The sequence below is a fragment of the Leiobunum rupestre genome, chromosome 1 (assembly GCF_980474605.1).
Source record: "Leiobunum rupestre chromosome 1, qqLeiRupe1.1.hap1, whole genome shotgun sequence".
Taxonomy (NCBI): Eukaryota; Metazoa; Arthropoda; class Arachnida; order Opiliones; family Sclerosomatidae; genus Leiobunum; species Leiobunum rupestre.
Genome location: NC_143384.1, coordinates 94,406,982 through 94,426,275, shown reverse-complemented (window position 1 = coordinate 94,426,275; position 19,294 = coordinate 94,406,982). Strand labels below are relative to the sequence as shown.

Genomic DNA, 19,294 nt, shown 5'->3' with positions numbered 1-19,294 from the left:
TTGATTGTTATAATTTTCTAGTTTAACTTTTATCACTACAGAACGATAGATTCAAACTGCTAACAATACATCTTCATAGAAAATCACTCCTCGGAATTCAGCCCTCCCACCACACGTCCTCAAAACTGCGAAAACTAAAGTTTCAGAGCGTCAAAGAACAAGTTGGATTCGTTAACTTACAAGACAACCGCCTCCTTACCAAAAGATTTCTAGCGACGTTTTGTTAAGTCTTATAAAAGTCTATAGAAAATATCAGATTTTATATCTCTAATAGAATAATCTAAATAATCTAAATTTCTAGGTATTTTCAGTGGTTACAGAAAAATAACCCAACTTTCTAACGCTTCTTTGGAAATTTGGGTCTTTGTTCTATAGCGATCCAACTACATTTTTATAAAAAGGCCTTGAATTTCTGAGATTTTTCAATAGCTATATAAAAATAACTAATTTTCTCTATAGAAATTTTGATTTTATATCTTTAAGATTCTGATTACATTAATATAGAATTTCTATAGAAAATACATCGAAAATTCTTGGTTTTTTATAGATATAAGAAAAATACAAAATTTCTATAGAATCAAAAGAAATTTGGGTCTTTATAATTTTTATAGATAGTTTTGTTTACCTTCTAAGGCTTCTATAATCACAATTTTAAAATACTTCATTTAAATAAGAAATTCCAAAATAACAGAATACGAAAAGTAAACCCTGATTTATAGAAGTTTGTTTCCTATAACGTTGGCCATCCAAATTTCTTGATAAATCCGAAGAAAAACGCGTCTTTTAAAAGACAGACAAACAACGGCAATGGATAAGACGGGCGATCGGGGACATACTGATAAAATAAGTTTTCCGAGCTATTAAAGAAGTATGCTAGAGGAGGAACAGTCATGCGAACCCGGACAAACGAGCGGAAAATAGAAAGTACATATTTTTGCCCGTCCTCGTAAACAACCTGACAGCCACCACGAACCCCTCGAATCGAGTCAAGTCGATACTTCGCCATAAGTCCCGTCGATATCAAGTTGATCCCGTAACCAGGCGATCAATTTCCGAATTTTCCCCTTCTGACGGCAGCGGGTGATAGTGCGTCTAACCAATGAAATTTGTACACAAGAAAATGCATGACTTTTGACGGGTTGCGTTCTCCTTGTGGGGGGTGCTGTGTTTGTTAATTGCTCTTAGCTGATACTGACTAGCAATGCGATGTATTTTCTTAATGGCAGCTATTGATCAGTGACCGCTTAGCCAAAAGATAGCCTCAAACTAACACGGCAATTTTTTTGCTAAGGAAAAGGTAATTCCGAAAGGTGTAGTTTTCAAATTTTCAGGGTATACTTATAAAGTAGGGAATAATCTTATTACTTAATTTCAAAATAATTTAATAATATTTTCATGTTTCTTAAAAATGTATGTTGATAGTCAATGAGAAATTTCTAGGGCATACCTGAAAACGTAAAATAAAGTTGGTTTGGTTAAAAAAGAGCGATTTTTTATGTTAAACAATGTTGGAAATTTACTCCGGGTTTGCCTAATTTGTAGAAAAACCACTGTAGAATTAGTGATATGATGCTTAATTATCTATGCTATGTAGGTATTATGGTCGATGTATTTTAATTATGTGGTTGCCACTTCCCCCTTTATATTGCATTTATAAGTAACATTAATGCAAAATGATTGTAGCATTTAAGAAGGTGGGGTGGCGTAGTGGTTAGCACTTTCGCCTCGCTGCAAGATAATCCAGGTTCGATCCCAGCTTGCGGCACTGGGTAGAAACTTGGAACAACTCCTTCTGCATTGAGTTTGCAAGTTCTCTCCCCGCTGCTCTTCGGTTTCCCCTCCCATAAAAATTTGTTGAGATTAACGGTAAAAGTTAGTGCAGGGAGCTGTTGGCTCGCGTGTCATGAAGGGCTTGCCACCAACCTCCTACGCATTGTAACGCGGCTACCATTATTGGCTTTAAAAGTCGCTCGATGACTTAGGCCGAAGGTGGTGACTTGGGTATTAGCTGAAAGTGACATTTAGGTAACACTGCATACTAGAATGTCATCGAGAAGAATACCGATCAGTGGTTTTTACAGCTCGTGCATGGAAATCGTTTCCAATAGCGAGATTTAAATATGGTATTGAATAGCGATCGACTGATAGTTACGACTAATAAAAGACTATTGTTATTCTATTAACATGATAAAGAAGAATAAATAGTATTTAGGCCTATGTCTCAATGGTTTGTTGACCAAGTAGGTCGTGACCATCAGTTCTTGAGTATTCTTTTAACAACCGATGGAACAGCCAGTGGAGTCCAGATATCCCCCCACGACTTGGGTTAGGTCTCATCAACCATTTAGTTGGTCCTTTTTTCCATCAGTCTAGGTTAAATGGTCAGGCATACTTACAATTTCTGCAAGAGAATTTACCCGAGCTACTCGAAGACGTTTCGTTAGAAAGGAGAAGGTGCATGTGGTTTCTGCACGATGAAGCTCCACCCCTTTTAGCCTCGACGTAATAGTGGGAGCGCATGGTAAAACATTGTTGTCCTACAGCTCTGAAAATTGATACACGCTTACTATGAACTATACTATAAAATAGTTAAAAATAATTGTACAAAATTCGTATTGGTTCAGTTTTTATAAACCATCTAACCAATTGGTACCGATATCGTGTTATCATTAGAATTAATTGTGAATTGAATGAATGAGTAGTTTATTGGATTTGCGTACAGTACGCTTCCTTTTTAATCAGGGCGGCTCCGCTTGGGGGAGCACAATCAGTAGTCAGAAATATACAAAATGTCATTACACATAAATAACAATATATATAGATATGTATATATAAAATTTACACATTAAAAAAAATAAAATAAAAAATAAAATAAGGGTTCTCATACAGAGGAATTTCGAATTTGGTCACTTTCTTTGCAAGACCTCTCGTTTCTTCCGGTGCCTCTTATTTAGTTGATGTTTCAGAAGTGATGGATTCCAGTTAGTTATCATGAAACCAAGGAGCTCTTCCAAGGGCAAATTAACAGACGACTCTCTCCAATCTTGAATTTCCTCAAAATCCTCCATGGCCGGACATTCCAGTAAGACGTGTTCAATGGTTCCATTATCTGCTCCACACTGTACACATCTCGGCGAACAACCAAATAACTGTTCACAACATTCGCCTATCAATAGAGCTCCTGTCCGAGCTTGAAATAAGAGTCCACTGGGGAAACTACCATCATAGTAATCTTCCGGACTTGGTTTAGCTTTGGCTTTATAAATCTGTAATCTGTAGGGACCCGTGTCCCACTACTCCATTATGCCATTTAGACTACGAACGTGTTTGTGTCAACATAGCTTTTCCATTGAACCTCCGTCGTCGCTTTATATCTCTCCGTATCAACTCCGTAGCCTCGATCTAGAACCGCTACACGAACGTTGTTTATAAACTTGTACAGGTTAACGGTAATAGTGAGTGTAGGAAACTGTTGGCTCGCGTGGCTTGCCACCACCTAGTGGCATAGCCAGGGGGGGGCACAGGGGGCACATGCCCCCCCCCGAAACGTATGGTCGTACGTACAAATATTTTTATTTTTTTACTTTTTTTTTCAATGGTGTGCCCCCCCCCCCCGAAACAAAATTCTGGCTACGCTACTGCCACCACCCTTCTAAGCAGTGTAGCCCGGCCACTGTAATTTATGGCATTGAAAATCGTTAGATGACTTGAGACTAAAGTGGTGTTTAGCTTAGCTGGTTATTATTATTATTAATATCAACATATAAACAAAGTATCATCAAAAACTACAATGTATTTACTATATGAAGCAGATTTTCTTTTAACTGCAAACTTTCGAACAGAAGGCTGAAGATTTTCCTCTTTTAATTATACTGTATAAATTACACATCGGTCCACGCTGTCGCGTCAAAACTCCTAAACCATGGGATCCTTTAAAAGGAGACCACAGCAGCCCTACTTTCAAGGTCTTCGAGATCAGCTGGTGCAAAGGTGGGTATATTTTTGTTTGCTAACCACGTCTTGTTATTATAAAATCCAGTAGCTTACAAATTTATCGCGTTCACCGCTATGTGGCTCTAGGTAAACTGAAAAGGCTAGTCTTAAATAAATTAAGCAAAATAATCGAAACCCTAACCTTCTATCTTAATGCCTATTCATACGAGCCAACAATTTGCCCCAATTTTGAGCACCGGAATCGACTTTAGTTCGCTAAACACGGTGTTACTTGGCGAAGGAAAACACTCCTAATTCTTAAAATAAAGCATCTTCTACTACCAAACATGTCGATTTAAATTAGTTAAGGCATTTAATTTTAATATTTTTATTCAGTTTTGTGTAATGAAAGGATGTGTACGAAAGGTATTTGATTGAAATATTTGTAGCTAAGCCTCGGCCAGAACAATCGATCGTTCTTCAAAATTTTACCAAAAGAAGCTCTTCTGCGGCCAACACGTGAAAATGTTTTTTTTTTTCAGTCATATGGAGCAAATTAGTTTTGGTTGAATTGATGTCGAATTGATCATTCTATGGAGGTATCACCCATTGTGTTGGTATAGGAATCTCAGATCTTTGATGAGATTAAAATTCAGCTCATTTTAAATTGGTGATGTACACAAAAACGAAAATGAATTGCAAAAATTGGTCACTTGTTGGGTTTTGTGTTTTTACACAATTGTTTTTTGCATTTGAACACTTTTTTGATGAACTTAAATTCCAAGAAAAAATTTATTCAAAAACCATATTTATTTATTTTCAAGCACAGATTATCAAATTAAGTGTTAACATATTTCGTCTGGGGTTGATAATTTAAAGTTTTCGTCTTTTCGACCAACCATTAAAGCAAGTGCCGGCTCGACGTGAAGTAGCTCTTTTTGCAACAGATGTCGCTATCGTGGACATCAAAACAAGATAGTTAGGCTACATCGTGACTCAAAAGGAGTTACTTATAGGTACCCCTCGCGTTGATTGAATCTTTTGTAAATTGGTCAATAACATAAATTACAGTAATTTTAAAGAATATTTTTAGATGCAATAAATTAATTAGGTTAAATCCCACTAAATAGAGTATAAGTTGTTAATATATAATACTCTAATATGGCTCTCTGGTGACTTTATCATATGGCTATTTTGAATTTTAGCTTCCTTTGCCATTAATAGATGGCACCACGCTCTCCACTAAAGTCGTTTTTTTTTCGAAAAGTCTGATAAATTCATGGCCGTCTCTAATAACAGGGGCCTTTTCATAATACAGGTGGCAATGATAGAGCCGACAGTTGCTTTAAGTTTTCCGTATTCTTCAGGCGAGATGAGGTGTTAGGATTTTTCGAGCGAACAGTTCATTATATCAATCTTAGGTTTTAATGTACGTATTTATTAAACCTAACGTTAAGCGGCTTAAGTTATAAGTAATGAGAGAGAGAGGGGGGGGGTGCGCCTAGCCTTGTTCTTTATTCGAATGACGTATACCGCCAACTGGTGGCAATGCGTTTTACCAGCAGCCTATAAGAACAAAAGCCTCTAACTCGCCCAAAATCGTGAAACGTCTCGTTTTCGAACTAGAGGTATTCGGAGGGATACAGATTTGTTACGGCGATATGTGGCCAGAAAATGTAGTCCCCTCGATATATTCATACCGAGGGACTTCAGGTGTACAAATCAGCTGTGAAATCACGTAAATTTAGTAGCTTATATAACTTTAATCAATTAAATATTGAAATCACTTGAAATCTGAAATCGGATGTACAAAATGTCTAACATTGGAATGATTGGATAGCCCCTCGAATCATACGCGAGAATACATTTGAAAATGCGGACGATTTTTTACATTTTAGCTCGTAGAATTCCCATAGGATTTGGCTGGGGATTTTAAATTTTGAGAGACTCGCCTTGTTTTGATTGAACTTGGTAATTTCTACATTATAAAGGTAATAAATGTTAAAACTATTTTTTGCTATCATTCATATACATCCAAATGAACAATAATCATGATTCTGAAGGCGATATATCCGTATAATTTTCTCAATACGCTTTGAAAAACCTTAGGCCTTGCCCGCCTTTCGCCTTTAAAGTTTTAAACCAAGGATGATCTATACCTACGTTTCAGGTTTGCCAACCGACGTGTTGGAGAGCAAACTATTTTTTCTCGACAAAGACTAAATATAGCGGTCACTAGATTCGCTAGTCTCAGGCCGGCGGCCGCGTTAATTTCTTCTTCGCTGCGTGTCGAAAACAAGACGTTTCAAAAGTTTTATGTTGAGGGTATCGGGAGTTAGAGGCTTCGCTTATTATAGGCTTCATGTTTTACAAAGAGGTGGAAGTGAGAGAAAGCCCACTTCCGAAAATTGGTATCGCCATCTAACTTGATGGCGATGTACTATCGTTACATGTTTCATAATTATAGATTAGATCAAAATTACATTCTTCCATAGTTAGATACTTCTCGTAAGTAATATAATATATTATGATTATATTTATATAATTTTGCGTTTCTAAATTTCAGTAATTCATTTACAGGTGGCGTTTAGTTGAGAGTTCATTATTTGGGCCACTTGTCGGGCACTTGGTCCTTCCAGGAAAGAAACGTGGTTTCCAACGACCGTGTGAACGTCAATCTTGCCTTCGACCATCTATAGAAAAGATTTACTTGTATTAAAACCATAAGAAATTTACGCATTAAATGCACTTCCTAGTACTTCACTGGCAAAAAATACTCAAAGCACGAAATCTTGATTTTATAACTTCTAACTAATGTTATTGCCTCCTCCAACTTCTTTGTCAGTTGAAATCTTCAGAAGGCTCAAATTATCATTTTAAAACGCAAATAAAGCTCATCGAACCTCAACTGTGTTTAAATTTCCCGCCAATCTGCAAATGCATTCGGAGAAGCTAGACTCCATTCAAAAATTCAAAACCATTCTCCAGACCTCTTTTGGTTTCACTTTGCCCCCTCCAACTTTTAGAACGTTCCTACGCCTCTGGCGTGTACGAATTAAAGAAAATACTGAAGTTTTAAATATCTATAGCGATAGTCGCTGCTTTCCCCATCTTGTTCTGCCTCACCAGCCTTGTAAAAATACCACACTACAGATAGCATTTTCCCGAAATTAAAGATTAAATACAACTATCAATCGTAATAATATATTTCTGATAGACTGGCATTGCATACAAAATTGTCCTTGGAAAAGGATTATTGTGGTAAGTTTTCTTTGAACTGCTTCTTTCTTTTGACTATCGTTGATGTATCTGCTGATTTTTCTTTATCTTATATTTACAAGTATCCTATGGCGACTTTCCAATGGCCGTTGATAGCCACAGCCATAATTACAAGGGCTGATGTCGCAACTTCGTCAGAAGCTTGAGTTTCATTTCCTGTCCATACAGTATGTTTCTTGGTTGACGTTTCATCAATAGATATTGCTATTAAAAGTTGATGATCTTATTTGTCACTCTCATTTTTAATGTAGTTAAAATTTTCAGCTGTGAAGCTAGTTTGGACCGATTTTGTTTATCTATTCGCCTAGAGGGTTGGGATGTGGTAAACAAAGGTGCTTTCTCAAGAAATCGTATGCTTTCGGTCCGGAGAATAAAAATGAACTGTCATGGTAAAGCTTCGTAGTAACTGAGGGCATTGCTGTTTTTTAATTTTTCAATCCAGGTTGGTGTAAAAATTTAAACAGTTCTATTGAAGTTGAACCAAATCTTTCGTCTAAATTCAATAAAAACTTTCGTTTTCTCATTTCACGAAGAGAGTTTTTTTAGCGATTAAAGCTAACATGAAGTTGTTTTCACAGAAAACTAACTTTGATTCCAGAGCCTTTGTAGTGCAACCCAGTGCATTGATGTTTGAGACGATTTACAGTGAATAAACTTAAAATTCAAAATCCATCCATACTGACTACCAATTTTAAACAACATGAATCACGGAATATTAATTATAAGGGAGTGTCGAGAGCATAGAACGTTTCATCTTGGACATCCGAAGACGTTTTTGGGAGTTTTAATGTTTCCGAAAACAGTAGGTGCTAGATGTATATTATTAATCTCGAGTGTCTCCGAACTGACCAAATCATTATGTTAGCTGTAAGTCCGCTATAAAGTTGTTTTTTTATATGCCAATCCACCCAAAAACCATTCGGTTAAAAATGGCAAGGTCCTTTAAACAAAAACGCCACGTCCAATATTACTCTAGGCCATAAAAGTAGTGAAATCAAATAACGGGCAAGATCTGTAATAACATTCCCATAAACGTCATAAACTGGACTTATTTATCGACAAGTGATGTGCTCTGAAGTAATATGATAGACCTTGCGCGTCCTAAGTGTTTTACTGAGTTAAAATCCTTTGTACAACCATAAAACATTTCAAAGAGAAATAGAGAATATTAGAATCGCATTGTATCAAATATATTGTTTAGATCGAAATATATTATCTACATTGTTTAAATTTACTCTTTTACCTTAAAACCTTAATTAAATAAAGCAGACAAGTTGTTGACTGCAGTAATTACGTCTGCTTTCAGTAATTTGCCAGTTTCAATAGTCGCACCGCCACCGATCGATAATGTACAGAAATGTTCGAGTACCACTAGTACGGACAGTTTTAGTAATTGTATCTAGTGTTTTTATTTTGTCTCGGTTGGCCCTTGGATTAAGAATAGTAGTGCCTACCTTGATCTATCACTTGGAAAAAATCTGACCAGCAAATGACTTTTGCGACAGCAGCGCCGCTTCGACGAATTTAACGGAGAATTTCCGAAACTCCCGTAATACTTAACCTTCTACAAGGCAGAACCCGTAACAAACACTTAGCAAATGCACGGGGAACGATAGAGTGATATTTGTTAATCCAAGGTTGGCCAAGGTGGTACTTTGAGCGAGACAAGAATTAAACACGTGCCAACGTTTATTTCACTGCCAAGTTATGTTGACACTGATTATTGAAACTCGTTTACTATGCTTTTAAGGTAAAAGAGTAAATCTAAACAGAGTAGATAATATATTTCGATCTAAACAATATATGCTCCTATAAATAAAATAAACAAGCCGGGCCACGTTTTGCGAGAACGAAAGAAAACTTTAAAGTTGGGAGGTTGAAATGATCCCGTGATTAGGTAATGCTGCCATCTACATCGTTTTTAGGAACTAATTCTTGATATTTATGCTTGCCTTTCGTCCGCTACGTTGTAAATTTTATGATTTGTTCCTCTTTAGACATTCTTAAGAAAACGTTTTATCTTATATTGACCTTTTTCTTTAATTAACTTGGTAAATTATTTAACTCTTTTGGTATTATTAGAATCGTTACAGCTAAGCTAAGAAAACTTGTCTCGGCCATCGAGCCGAAAATACGTTCTAGCGCATGAGCGAGAGATAGCATTTTCAGCCAATAGTGTGTTTCTTTCTTTCCCAGAATGCTTTGTGAACATCCCAATTTATTTAACGGTGTATTTGATACAATGCGATTCTAATATTAGCCATTCTCTTTGAAATGTTTTATGGTTGTACAAAGGATTTTAACTCAGTAAAACACTTAGGACGCGCAAGGTCTAGCATATTACTTCAGAGCACATCACTTGTCAAATGTGGATAAATAAATCCAGTTTAAATTGGAAAGTGAACTTTCACCTATTTGGAATATTGAGAACTGCCTAGCTCTTTCGCCAACATTGTGTACGTTTAGATATTTGTTCACTTTAATTTTTTGAAAACGTGACGTCATTGTGCTCTTTAATTCATTTTTAAATGTTAAGAAATAAGCTTGTACGATTGTTATTAAACTTTACACGTTTTGCACTGTGTTTATTACTCATTGGCATCGTTTACCGCCCTCTGGCGGCACACTGCCCACCCTGACACTGGCGAGACACTTCGAACTCACTGCTGCACCTGTTTCACTTAGAAACAACCTATAAATCAGTAGCATTCGAATGTTTAATCTATTTCCCTAGTATCGGCCATTTTGACTTTGACCGCCCTACGGCGGACAACCCCTACCCTGACACTCGCAAGACTATTGTTGTCGAACTCAGCGCCCCGTTTTACCTACAATCCACCTATAAATATGTTGCATACATAGTTTCCAAGTATATCCGTCATAGCGGGCATTTTAACCTTTAAGACTATTTTTTCTTGGGGTGGCGGAGTGGTTAGCACTTTCGGCTCGCAGCAGGAGGAGCCGGGTTCAATCGCAACTTGTGGCACTGGGTGAAAACTCAGAACAACTCCTTCTGCGTTGAGTTTGCAAGTTCTCTCCCCACTTGTTTAAGGGGTTTTCCCTGGAGATGTTCGGTTTCCCCTTCCATAAAAACTTGTCTAGGTTAACGGTAATAGTTAGTGTAGGGAGCTGTTGGCTCGCGTGGCTTTCCACCACCCTCCTACGCATTGTAACCCGGCCACCTGAATTAAAGGCTTTAAAAGTTGCTCGATGACTTAGGCCTAGGGTGGTGCCTTGGGTATTAGCCTAGCTGATAATTATGATTATGATTATTATTATTCTTCCCTATAACGCATGCCACACGGGGGATGAAATTTTCATAACAGAAAGAAGCTCTTTTTCCCCCTGGTTGGGCCTCCTCATATAGTTATTTTCTATATCTATGTATAAAACCCGTGTTTAAGCGTCTGGTTACCTTAACAGTAACTGCTGTTTCTAGAGCGACTCACTGACTAGTCAACGATCAACTCGTGAGTTTTGTTTCCAATTTAATTTATTTAATAATATTAGCGAATGATGTCGTATTTAGATAACACGATTATGGTTTTTGGTTAGCTTATTCCAGTCAACAATTTACGTTTATGATTGTTAGCAAATATAAATTTTTATTTTAAAAATTATACGTAGAAGTCGGTGACATAGGAATGCTGCTATTACCCTAAACCGGCCTAGCCTTGCAGCCTCGAATGAAGGGTGTGTGAATTTATTATGAATTTTGCCCATAGGGTCATTCCATGACAAAACGACCTAGTTTTTTTTAATTTTAACACCCGACCCCTTTCGATTTCGCCAAAATTTTGTATACAAGGTTTTTTGGGCCTAGGAAAACGATTTTGACAGTTTCATAACGATCGGTTCAGCCGTTTACGAGATACAGCATACGCGTTTTTTCAAAAGTTCGCCTTGACCCCCTAAATGTTTTCTAGTATATCTTATGACATAATTATCGCAAAATCACATGTAATACCTCATTTTAAAGACAATGCGCACCCTAATATGAATAGTTAATCAGAGTTGTCATTTGACGTAAATGTCATTAAAATCTGGGCCTTTAAATAATTTGACCTTTGACCTTGCCCAGACACCTCAGTCGTAGGTAAACGATTTTAGCATTTTTAAAATTCCCACTATCGAATACATAATAATCACTCAAAATCTCAAAGTAATATTTGTAGTTTTCGAGATATTAATTTTTGAAATTTACCCCACCACACACAAAATGAAATACCAAAACCATTTATTTTTATAGTTTACACACCAATTAATTTTTTATTTACACAAAACAGCTTAAACTTCTTTATACATGGAAAAGGCTTTGGTAATTTTATTTTTATCGTGTTCTTTGATTTGATAGCCTTTCGAATTTGGTAAACCTACAAGAATTTCAATTGCACATAGAACATTTTCACTTGACACCCAACTGCTATCGATCCTTCTGGGCCATGTGTATTTGTCCGAAATACCAGGGGGACGCAAAAAGTTTACAAAGAAGTCTCCAAACTCTTCTGATACTTCCTCAATTAATCCAACGTAAAGTTGGCCTTTGTAGACGCTGGCTACTAAATTTCCGACTTTAAAGTTTTCAGCCTCTTGATTTCGAGTATCTGACAATTCTAAAGTCGAAACCTTAACTGTGGTTAGCGAATCGTCATTAGATAACGGAGAAACCATGATTTCATTTAACGATTTCGGAACGAATTTATGAAACCCTCGAGTTCCTTTTACTGTTATGCCTTTAGAAAACCTTTCTTTTAAAAGTTCCTTTTGTCGCTCAATTTCTTCGTTTTTAACATAGATGAACTTGATATTTTCGAAGTTTGATAGGCAGAAATTAAACATATCTGTTGGAGTCAAAATCTGTCCAGTCACTGGTCGCTGAAGACTGACTCTTGCTGTTTTACGCTTCACTGTTCCGCCAATTCCGTCACAAGGTCCCTTGCCATGAGATGTGGCAAAAAAATGCCATTCAGCGTCCAAACCAAAATCTTGTTTGTGGCAACAGAGATTAGAAAAGTTGTATTTGTTTTTATACTGTCCAGCACATCCATCCGTAAAATAAATTAGCTTTCTAACATTAGGAACATGTGTTTTTATATTTGGAATTAGATAAGTTTAAAAACTGTGAACAGTATTGGTTGTATGTGTTCTGGTATCACTGATAATACAAAAATTTAAGTGGTTAAGTTCTCCGTTTTCGACTACCCTGAAGTAGATTACGAAGGGATGCACTGTCGCTTGAGAATTGTCCCAATGGAACCCTTGTGCTTCGTCTTGAATTACGAAGGAATAGTTCTCCGCAAAATCACCGAGAACAATTACGTCACCAGGTTTTAGAGTTTTTTTGAGGTTTTTAAGATAATTAGATTGCGACTTAGATGTGTAATGATGACGCGTTAGTTCAAGTAGTTTAATGGCCAAAGAGTCGAAAAAGTTTTCAACACTCTCGCTCAAGGTCATGAGCTTTGTGCTGTCAGTTGTCACCCATTGCATGAACTTTATATTTTCAAAATCTTCTAAAAGGTTCGTTAAATATTCATTTTCAAGTAGACCATTTTTCCCAGGACAGTCCTTGCACACCCTCATCATACAATTCCTGTTTTGAGTGTCACACACGGTGAGCGCCATGAAATCGATATCACATTTTAAAGGACAAGGAGACGGTAGAGCTGATATCATTAGCTTGACATTTTGGTGATAGGTGCAGACACACACTGAATGTGTACCTGACGAACCTGCTAATACACACCAAGGTGGTCGTAGATAACAAAATGACGAAAATCCTAACGTCAAATCATGCTCTTCCTTGAATTTGTTATAGAGCTCTCTCAGGTTCAGCAGTACAAGCCTCTTTTGATGATGTTCTTTTTGACCTGTCTCGTGGTTTCTAACTGACACAAACTCCTTTTGTCCAGGTGTCATACGACTGTTATCGTCATTTTCGTAAAATTCAACGACCTTTGATTTAACGTCTTCGGTCAATATTAATCCCTTCGATTGTTTCTCTGGTAGCGAAAGAATTCCTTGACTAGATTTAAGATTCCTGCTTCGTTTGACCATGTATTCTGGTGCTCCAAATTCCTCCATTGTGCGTTGTATTCCAAATGATGACAAGGTCAGGATCTGAAGCTTTTCGCCGTATGATGTCTTGGAGTTATTGAATTTCTCTCTCAGTTCGTTCAAAATATTCTCATATAATCGATGTTCTTCGAGCTTTCTAAAAACATCGTCCGTAACCATATTATCGTCTGTTTCATCAAGAGAAATTTCCATTGACTCTTCTAATTTGCGTTTCAATGAATTGTTCACAGCGTTTAACTTAGTCCTGCTTAGAATTGTTTTTTGGCGAGATGACAAACCTTCTGTACAAAAGTTAAAAAATATATGTATTTATATATGTATACATATATAAATTCTTTCAAATTGAATATATTTCTTACTTCTTTTAACAGGAGATTCTCCCAAGTTTATTAGAGTTTCGTTAACTGCCACTAAAGCTATAGCTTTGTCGTCTTGCGTCGCATCTCCCGATGAACAAGGTTGACTAAATGAAAAAGAATCGCTTTCTTGTGATTCTTGTGCAGTGTGAACTTCTGAAACGTCCAACTGTATTTGGAGTTCATCCTTTACTTTTTTTCCAGCAGACATAAAACACTGGATGCACAACTTATTTCCAGCGATAACTTCAATTCCTCGTAACTTTAATTTTTTGAACAAATCCAATGAAATAGTTTTTAGTCCACTCTTTCTTTCAGCGTCGTGAGTCCCAAAAGGATTCATACACTTCTTTTGACTCGTTGAATACCTTTTCATAAAAAGTTCTTCATGGTGACGACATATGTTTCTTATTTTGGACATAGGTATAGCTGTTCGGCTGCTAAGAACTAATTTGTCATCCTCGGACAGATGGTTGTTGATACCAACTGTTTTCGAAAGTGTTTGCAAATGACATTTACTACTGTCTCTCCAAAACGAACAATTTCGATCCATTTCAGGGCTTTGTTCGAGAATATACAGTTAAATAAATTATATTTCGCTACTCAATTATCGCTGTTAATATATTTAACTACTCAATTATAACTATTATATATTAAAAAGATATTAAAACATTTTTACGTTATTAAAAACGTAATCGATATGACTAAGAGCAATATTGGGTTTTCTTGAGATATCTAGCACATTTCCATTTTAGGGTGCAGTAAGATACGCTACAATAATATTGAACGCCAGACTATACTAAGGACAAGCAATTTAGTGATGTCTTCTGTCTACAGATAACATGCAAAACTAAAAATAATATGTAAATAACTCAACTTAATTTAAGAATTAGTGTATTTGATATTCTAAACTCAAAATTACCAAAATAATAATATTTTTAATTTATTTAGTAGGTCAACTAGTTTCGTGTATAAAATAGCATTTTCATTAATTTGAGGGGTAAATTTCAAAAATTAATATCTCGAAAACTACAAATATTACTTTGAGATTTTGAGTGATTATTATGTATTCGATAGTGGGAATTTTAAAATTGCTAAAATCGTTGACCTACGACTGAGGTGTCTGGGCAAGGTAAAAGGTCAAATTATTTAAAGGCCCAGATTTTAATGACATTTACGTCAAATGACAACTCTGATTAAATATTCATATTAGGGTGCGCATTGTCTTTAAAATGAGGTATTACATGTGATTTTGCGATAATTATGTCTTAAGATATAGTAGAAAACATTTAGGGGGTCAAGGCGTACTTTTGAAAAAACGCGTATGCTGTATCTCGTAAACGGCTGAACCGATCGTTATGAAACTGTCAAAATCGTTTTCCTAGGCCCAAAAAACCCTGTATACAAAATTTGGGCAAAATCGAAAGGGGTCGGGTGTTCTGTGGCAGGCGTTTTGTCATGGAATGACCCCATAGGAAACAGACATAAAATAAAATAGACCTCGGTGAATAGGCTAAGCCTAAGCAAGAACTAGCAGTCGTGAGGTAAATTCAGTAAAAGTGCCAACTGAAATAACAATACGATTTGTCTACCTTTCATTTTCTACGAATTAATATATTTATTTGCATAATTAAAATTAAATAGCACCTTCATCAGATTACCAAATAATCATTTTCTCGACACCCGTGACTTTCGTGAAATCACGTTAAATTTCTTATTTAATCGTGTCACCCATAGAAGGCGCTTTCCCCAGTTTTACCTCCCGTCTAGCTTGCACACGCGCTCCGTGTAAAATCGTGGGTCAATTTCATTTAGTATGTCTATGGCAGTGATGCACAAAAAAATTTCTATCTATCTTTTTCGTATCTTTTTACATAGATGGCAGCAGTTATACTATACTTTCAATTTTTTCCCTCTGAAATTTCTGTAAATATCATTTTATTTTTGATATTTTTGAGCATAGATGGCGACAAAATCATTCACAATCTTTCATTTTATTCAGTTTTGGCCCTTTGATTTTTTCACGATCTTTCAAATTTCTTTAAGATATGAGAGTTTCAATTATTTTCAATTCTTTTTTGCCCTTGCCTGAAAAATTTCAGAAGAAATCTTTAAAGATTTAGATAAGTATCATTTCAAATACTTCTTTAGTTTTCATTATTTTGAAAAGTATATTTAAAAATATTTCAAGTACGTTTCACGAGAAAGTAGAATCAAATTTTTTCATATCAAAAGTTCGAAGTATTAAAATTAATATTTCAATTTTTATCTTTTGATTATTAATTCAGTAGTAAACCTTCCAATATTTGATTTTGATTTTATGGATTAGAATCGATCTTAATTTTCGTATTTTCAAAAACTAAATTATGGAAAATAAATAAAGCTATTGCATCGCCACAGCCCACGCTGCCAGTTTGCAACACACGTGACACTCTAACTGCGTGGGAGTTGGGACGGTGGGAAAAATAACTTTTGGAAGTTTTGGTTTTAGTTTTGAAATCGCCTTTCAGTCTACGCGGCGCAGCTTTTTATCGCTAGAATCAGTCTTTGCTTTCCCTCCTCTGTCTGCCTAGGGATAGAGGGAATTATCCCCCCCCCCCCGTTAAAAAACAGCCAGAAAAACGGCGCGACCTTTGACCGCTCCTCTCCCTTCTATCACTTAACATTGTTTCGGGTTTGGCTATATTTCGGTATCACGTGAGATACGTTCGCCGCTCAAATAGTGTATATCGGCATATCTAGATGGCGCTAAAATATTTCCTCTCAAATACAAACAAAATTGAAGATAAACCAGAAAAAATCTATCGTGTAATTTCTAATACAAAAAATGGAAGCACTAGCTCTATTCCGCTCTTTTTTTCGCTAGGCTAGGTAAGAGAAGAATCTTTTCAAATATAGTTCGCTCCCGAATTTATTTCTTCAAAATTCTATCGCGATCATTTTGCAATGTAGAAGATCATATCAAAATCGTATATTTTAATTTTTATTTTTCGGATAAAGTATCATCTCGTATCCTAAAAGTATCCAAAGATACGAGCGCGCCCATCACTGGTCTATGGTAGGAAAGTACTATAACCAATTCAAGTCATTACCTAGGTACGGCGAACTGCAATAACGATAAACATCGAAGTTGACGTACATTTCTAGTGGCTGGTACATCCAACTTCTAACACGCGCGAAATCGAAGTTGGCCGTACCCATTGTAGCGCCCTGGTTCTGTTTTTTAGGTTTACACCACTGCGCATAAGTTTTGAAAAACGTAGTGCAATATTGTAGTATTTATGTCTTGATAGATTTAGTTAATATGCGTATTGACAGATGGCGCGAGCCTCTCAATAATCAGTCATAAACATAGAGACGACGAAGGAACGAATAGCTTCAAAAGTCAGAGTGTGATTTTTGGTAAAAGGAATCATATTAATGGGTAATGTAAACGCGCACCGCGTCGCATAAATTAATAAATGTGTGTTGTTAACTTCAGAGCTATTTTTTCGTTAAGCAGTTATACGCGAAACATCACAAATATGTTGCGTTATACCTTGCTGAGACCGTAGTCCTGGGGTAGTTTCGAAGACAATTTGACGCTTTCCTCAGCTTTGATCAGAGTGACGTCACCCTGGAATTTCCCAGATGTTTGATATTGGAAGGCTGCCAGTAGTTTCTGGTAGTAGGTTTCAGCCGCTCGCTTGTAGATCTCCATGTCGATGTCCAAACCCGTCGACTTGGCTAAGATTTCTCTGCCCATCGTCAGCTGCTCTTCCCAAGAATTAAGTTTTTGCAGTTTGTCAAATAGCTGTGCAACAAAATATAAAAGTATTTTAACTATACACAATTATATATATAAATGTTATTTGGAATTCCTGTCATAACCCCTTTGGCCAAAAATGGATAAGGTACCTTAGAATAGGAGGTATATGGGGCGGATTAACCCTTTCGGCGCCTTTAGGCACAGAAAAATTTGGCGCCCCTTGGCATTTTCCAGCTAAGGAGGGGCGTATCGGTTTGTAATAAATAAATAAATATATTTAAGTTTCCCCGAACCTTTATTTCGAGTAGGGGTAAGCCAAGTACATGTACCGTGGGGCTTTATCAGAGTTTTGGCACCCCTAGAAAAATGGCGCCCTAGGCACGTGCCTACTTTGCCTAATGGTTAATACGCCCCTAAGTACTATCATTAGCCTCTGGTACCACCCTCGCCTACTTCGTAATGATAAATCGTCTGCTTTTAATAACAATTTTTTCTGCGTGAAAGCGTGTAACGGAAAATAGGTCAGGTTTAAATTATCAACTTTTGCACATTATTAAGGGCTTGAATGTTAGGATAGGCTCGGAAGAATAAAGCCTGCAGGTGTAGCGGACGGGTGGAAAGTTCGGTGTCATCAGAGGCGGAAATCCCGTTTCATGTTCATTGCCGCTTGGCGACATCCATACACTGAAAGATAACTAATAACAAGTAAGGTCATAGTTCTGTCACCTTAATACAGATGGCCAAACCCAAAATGACCCTTATTGGAGGTCGAATTTACATTTGCATGGCGGCCACTGATGAAACTGAACTCTCCGCGAGGTTATTATTCCTGCATCCTCCAAGTTCTCTTGAACGCTTTTTGGTAGGACAGTTTTATATCAATTCAACGCGTTCAAAAAATTATTTTCTGTCATAAGGATAGTACATATCTGTCTACGGTTCGGGATGGTAATAGGCAGCGATAAGCATTCCAAGTGAGAGGGACATTGTCTTACCTCTGAGGACTGGTTGTTTACGAATCGAAGCAGAAATACCCTAAGAGCAGTGATTCGTCCCTCGGTTTCGATGTTCTTCATACGGCCAACTTGCTTCTCGACCTGGATCGTCATGAAATCCGGGGCTCCATCCAAAAGCGTCAACGAGCTGACGCCGTGTTTGATTCCCAAATCCTGCTGGAGTAACAGCGCCATCTCGAAAGCCACCAAGCCGCCGAACGAATACCCACAGAGATGATAGGGTCCTTCCGATTGAACTGACTTTATTTGCTGCACGGAAATAGGGTTTTGATTTATAGAAACCGAATTTACTCTTCGAAATTGTGCGGGTAAAGAAGGGACCGAAATTAAAAAAGTTATGAATTTCCAGCAGTGTTCCGAGGTGGTAATTAGCAGATGGTATGCGTATTGAGAGATGGCGCGAGCTCTCAAAATCAATATATAACAATTGAGATGTAAAAAATCTGCGACGTTGGAATATTGGGTTGCTAACACTGTTGGAACAGCTTGTGACGCATAAGTTTTGAAAAACGTAGTGCAATATGGTAGTTTTTGTGTAACTTGATAGATTTAGTTAATATGCGTATTGAGAGAAGGCGCGAGCCTCTCAATAATCAGTCTTAAGCCTAGAAACGACGAATGAACGAATAGTTTCAAAAGTCAGAAAGTAACTTTTATTAAAAAGAATCATATGAAAAGGTTAACGCGCACCACGTCGGATAAATTAATGTTTGTTGTTAACTTTAGAGCTATTCCTTCGTTAAGCACTTTTACGCCAAACATCACAAATATACCTCTCTCAATACGCATTGTGTGGTAAATAATAGTTATATATCAATATCAATTTTTTTACATATATCAAGTCAAAATATTTCATTGTTCGGTTTTTTAAACAAATATTATTA

At 36.8% G+C, this 19,294-nt stretch overlaps 1 protein-coding gene across 1 annotated transcript in view; it reads right to left on the bottom strand.

Annotated features, from left to right (window-relative positions):
- Window positions 1-2,906: 2,906 nt before the first annotated feature.
- Window positions 2,907-19,294, bottom strand: part of LOC149969005 (fatty acid synthase-like) — a 30,157-nt gene continuing 13,769 nt past the window's right edge. Inside the window, exons 10-14 of the mRNA XM_090169849.1 lie at window positions 18,390-18,659; window positions 17,185-17,439; window positions 6,512-6,626; window positions 3,324-3,411; window positions 2,907-3,273 (exon numbers count right to left, since the gene is read on the bottom strand). Of these exons, the coding sequence (XP_090025975.1) occupies window positions 2,907-3,273; window positions 3,324-3,411; window positions 6,512-6,626; window positions 17,185-17,439; window positions 18,390-18,659 (1,095 nt within the window). The remainder of the gene's footprint in view (window positions 3,274-3,323; window positions 3,412-6,511; window positions 6,627-17,184; window positions 17,440-18,389; window positions 18,660-19,294) is intronic.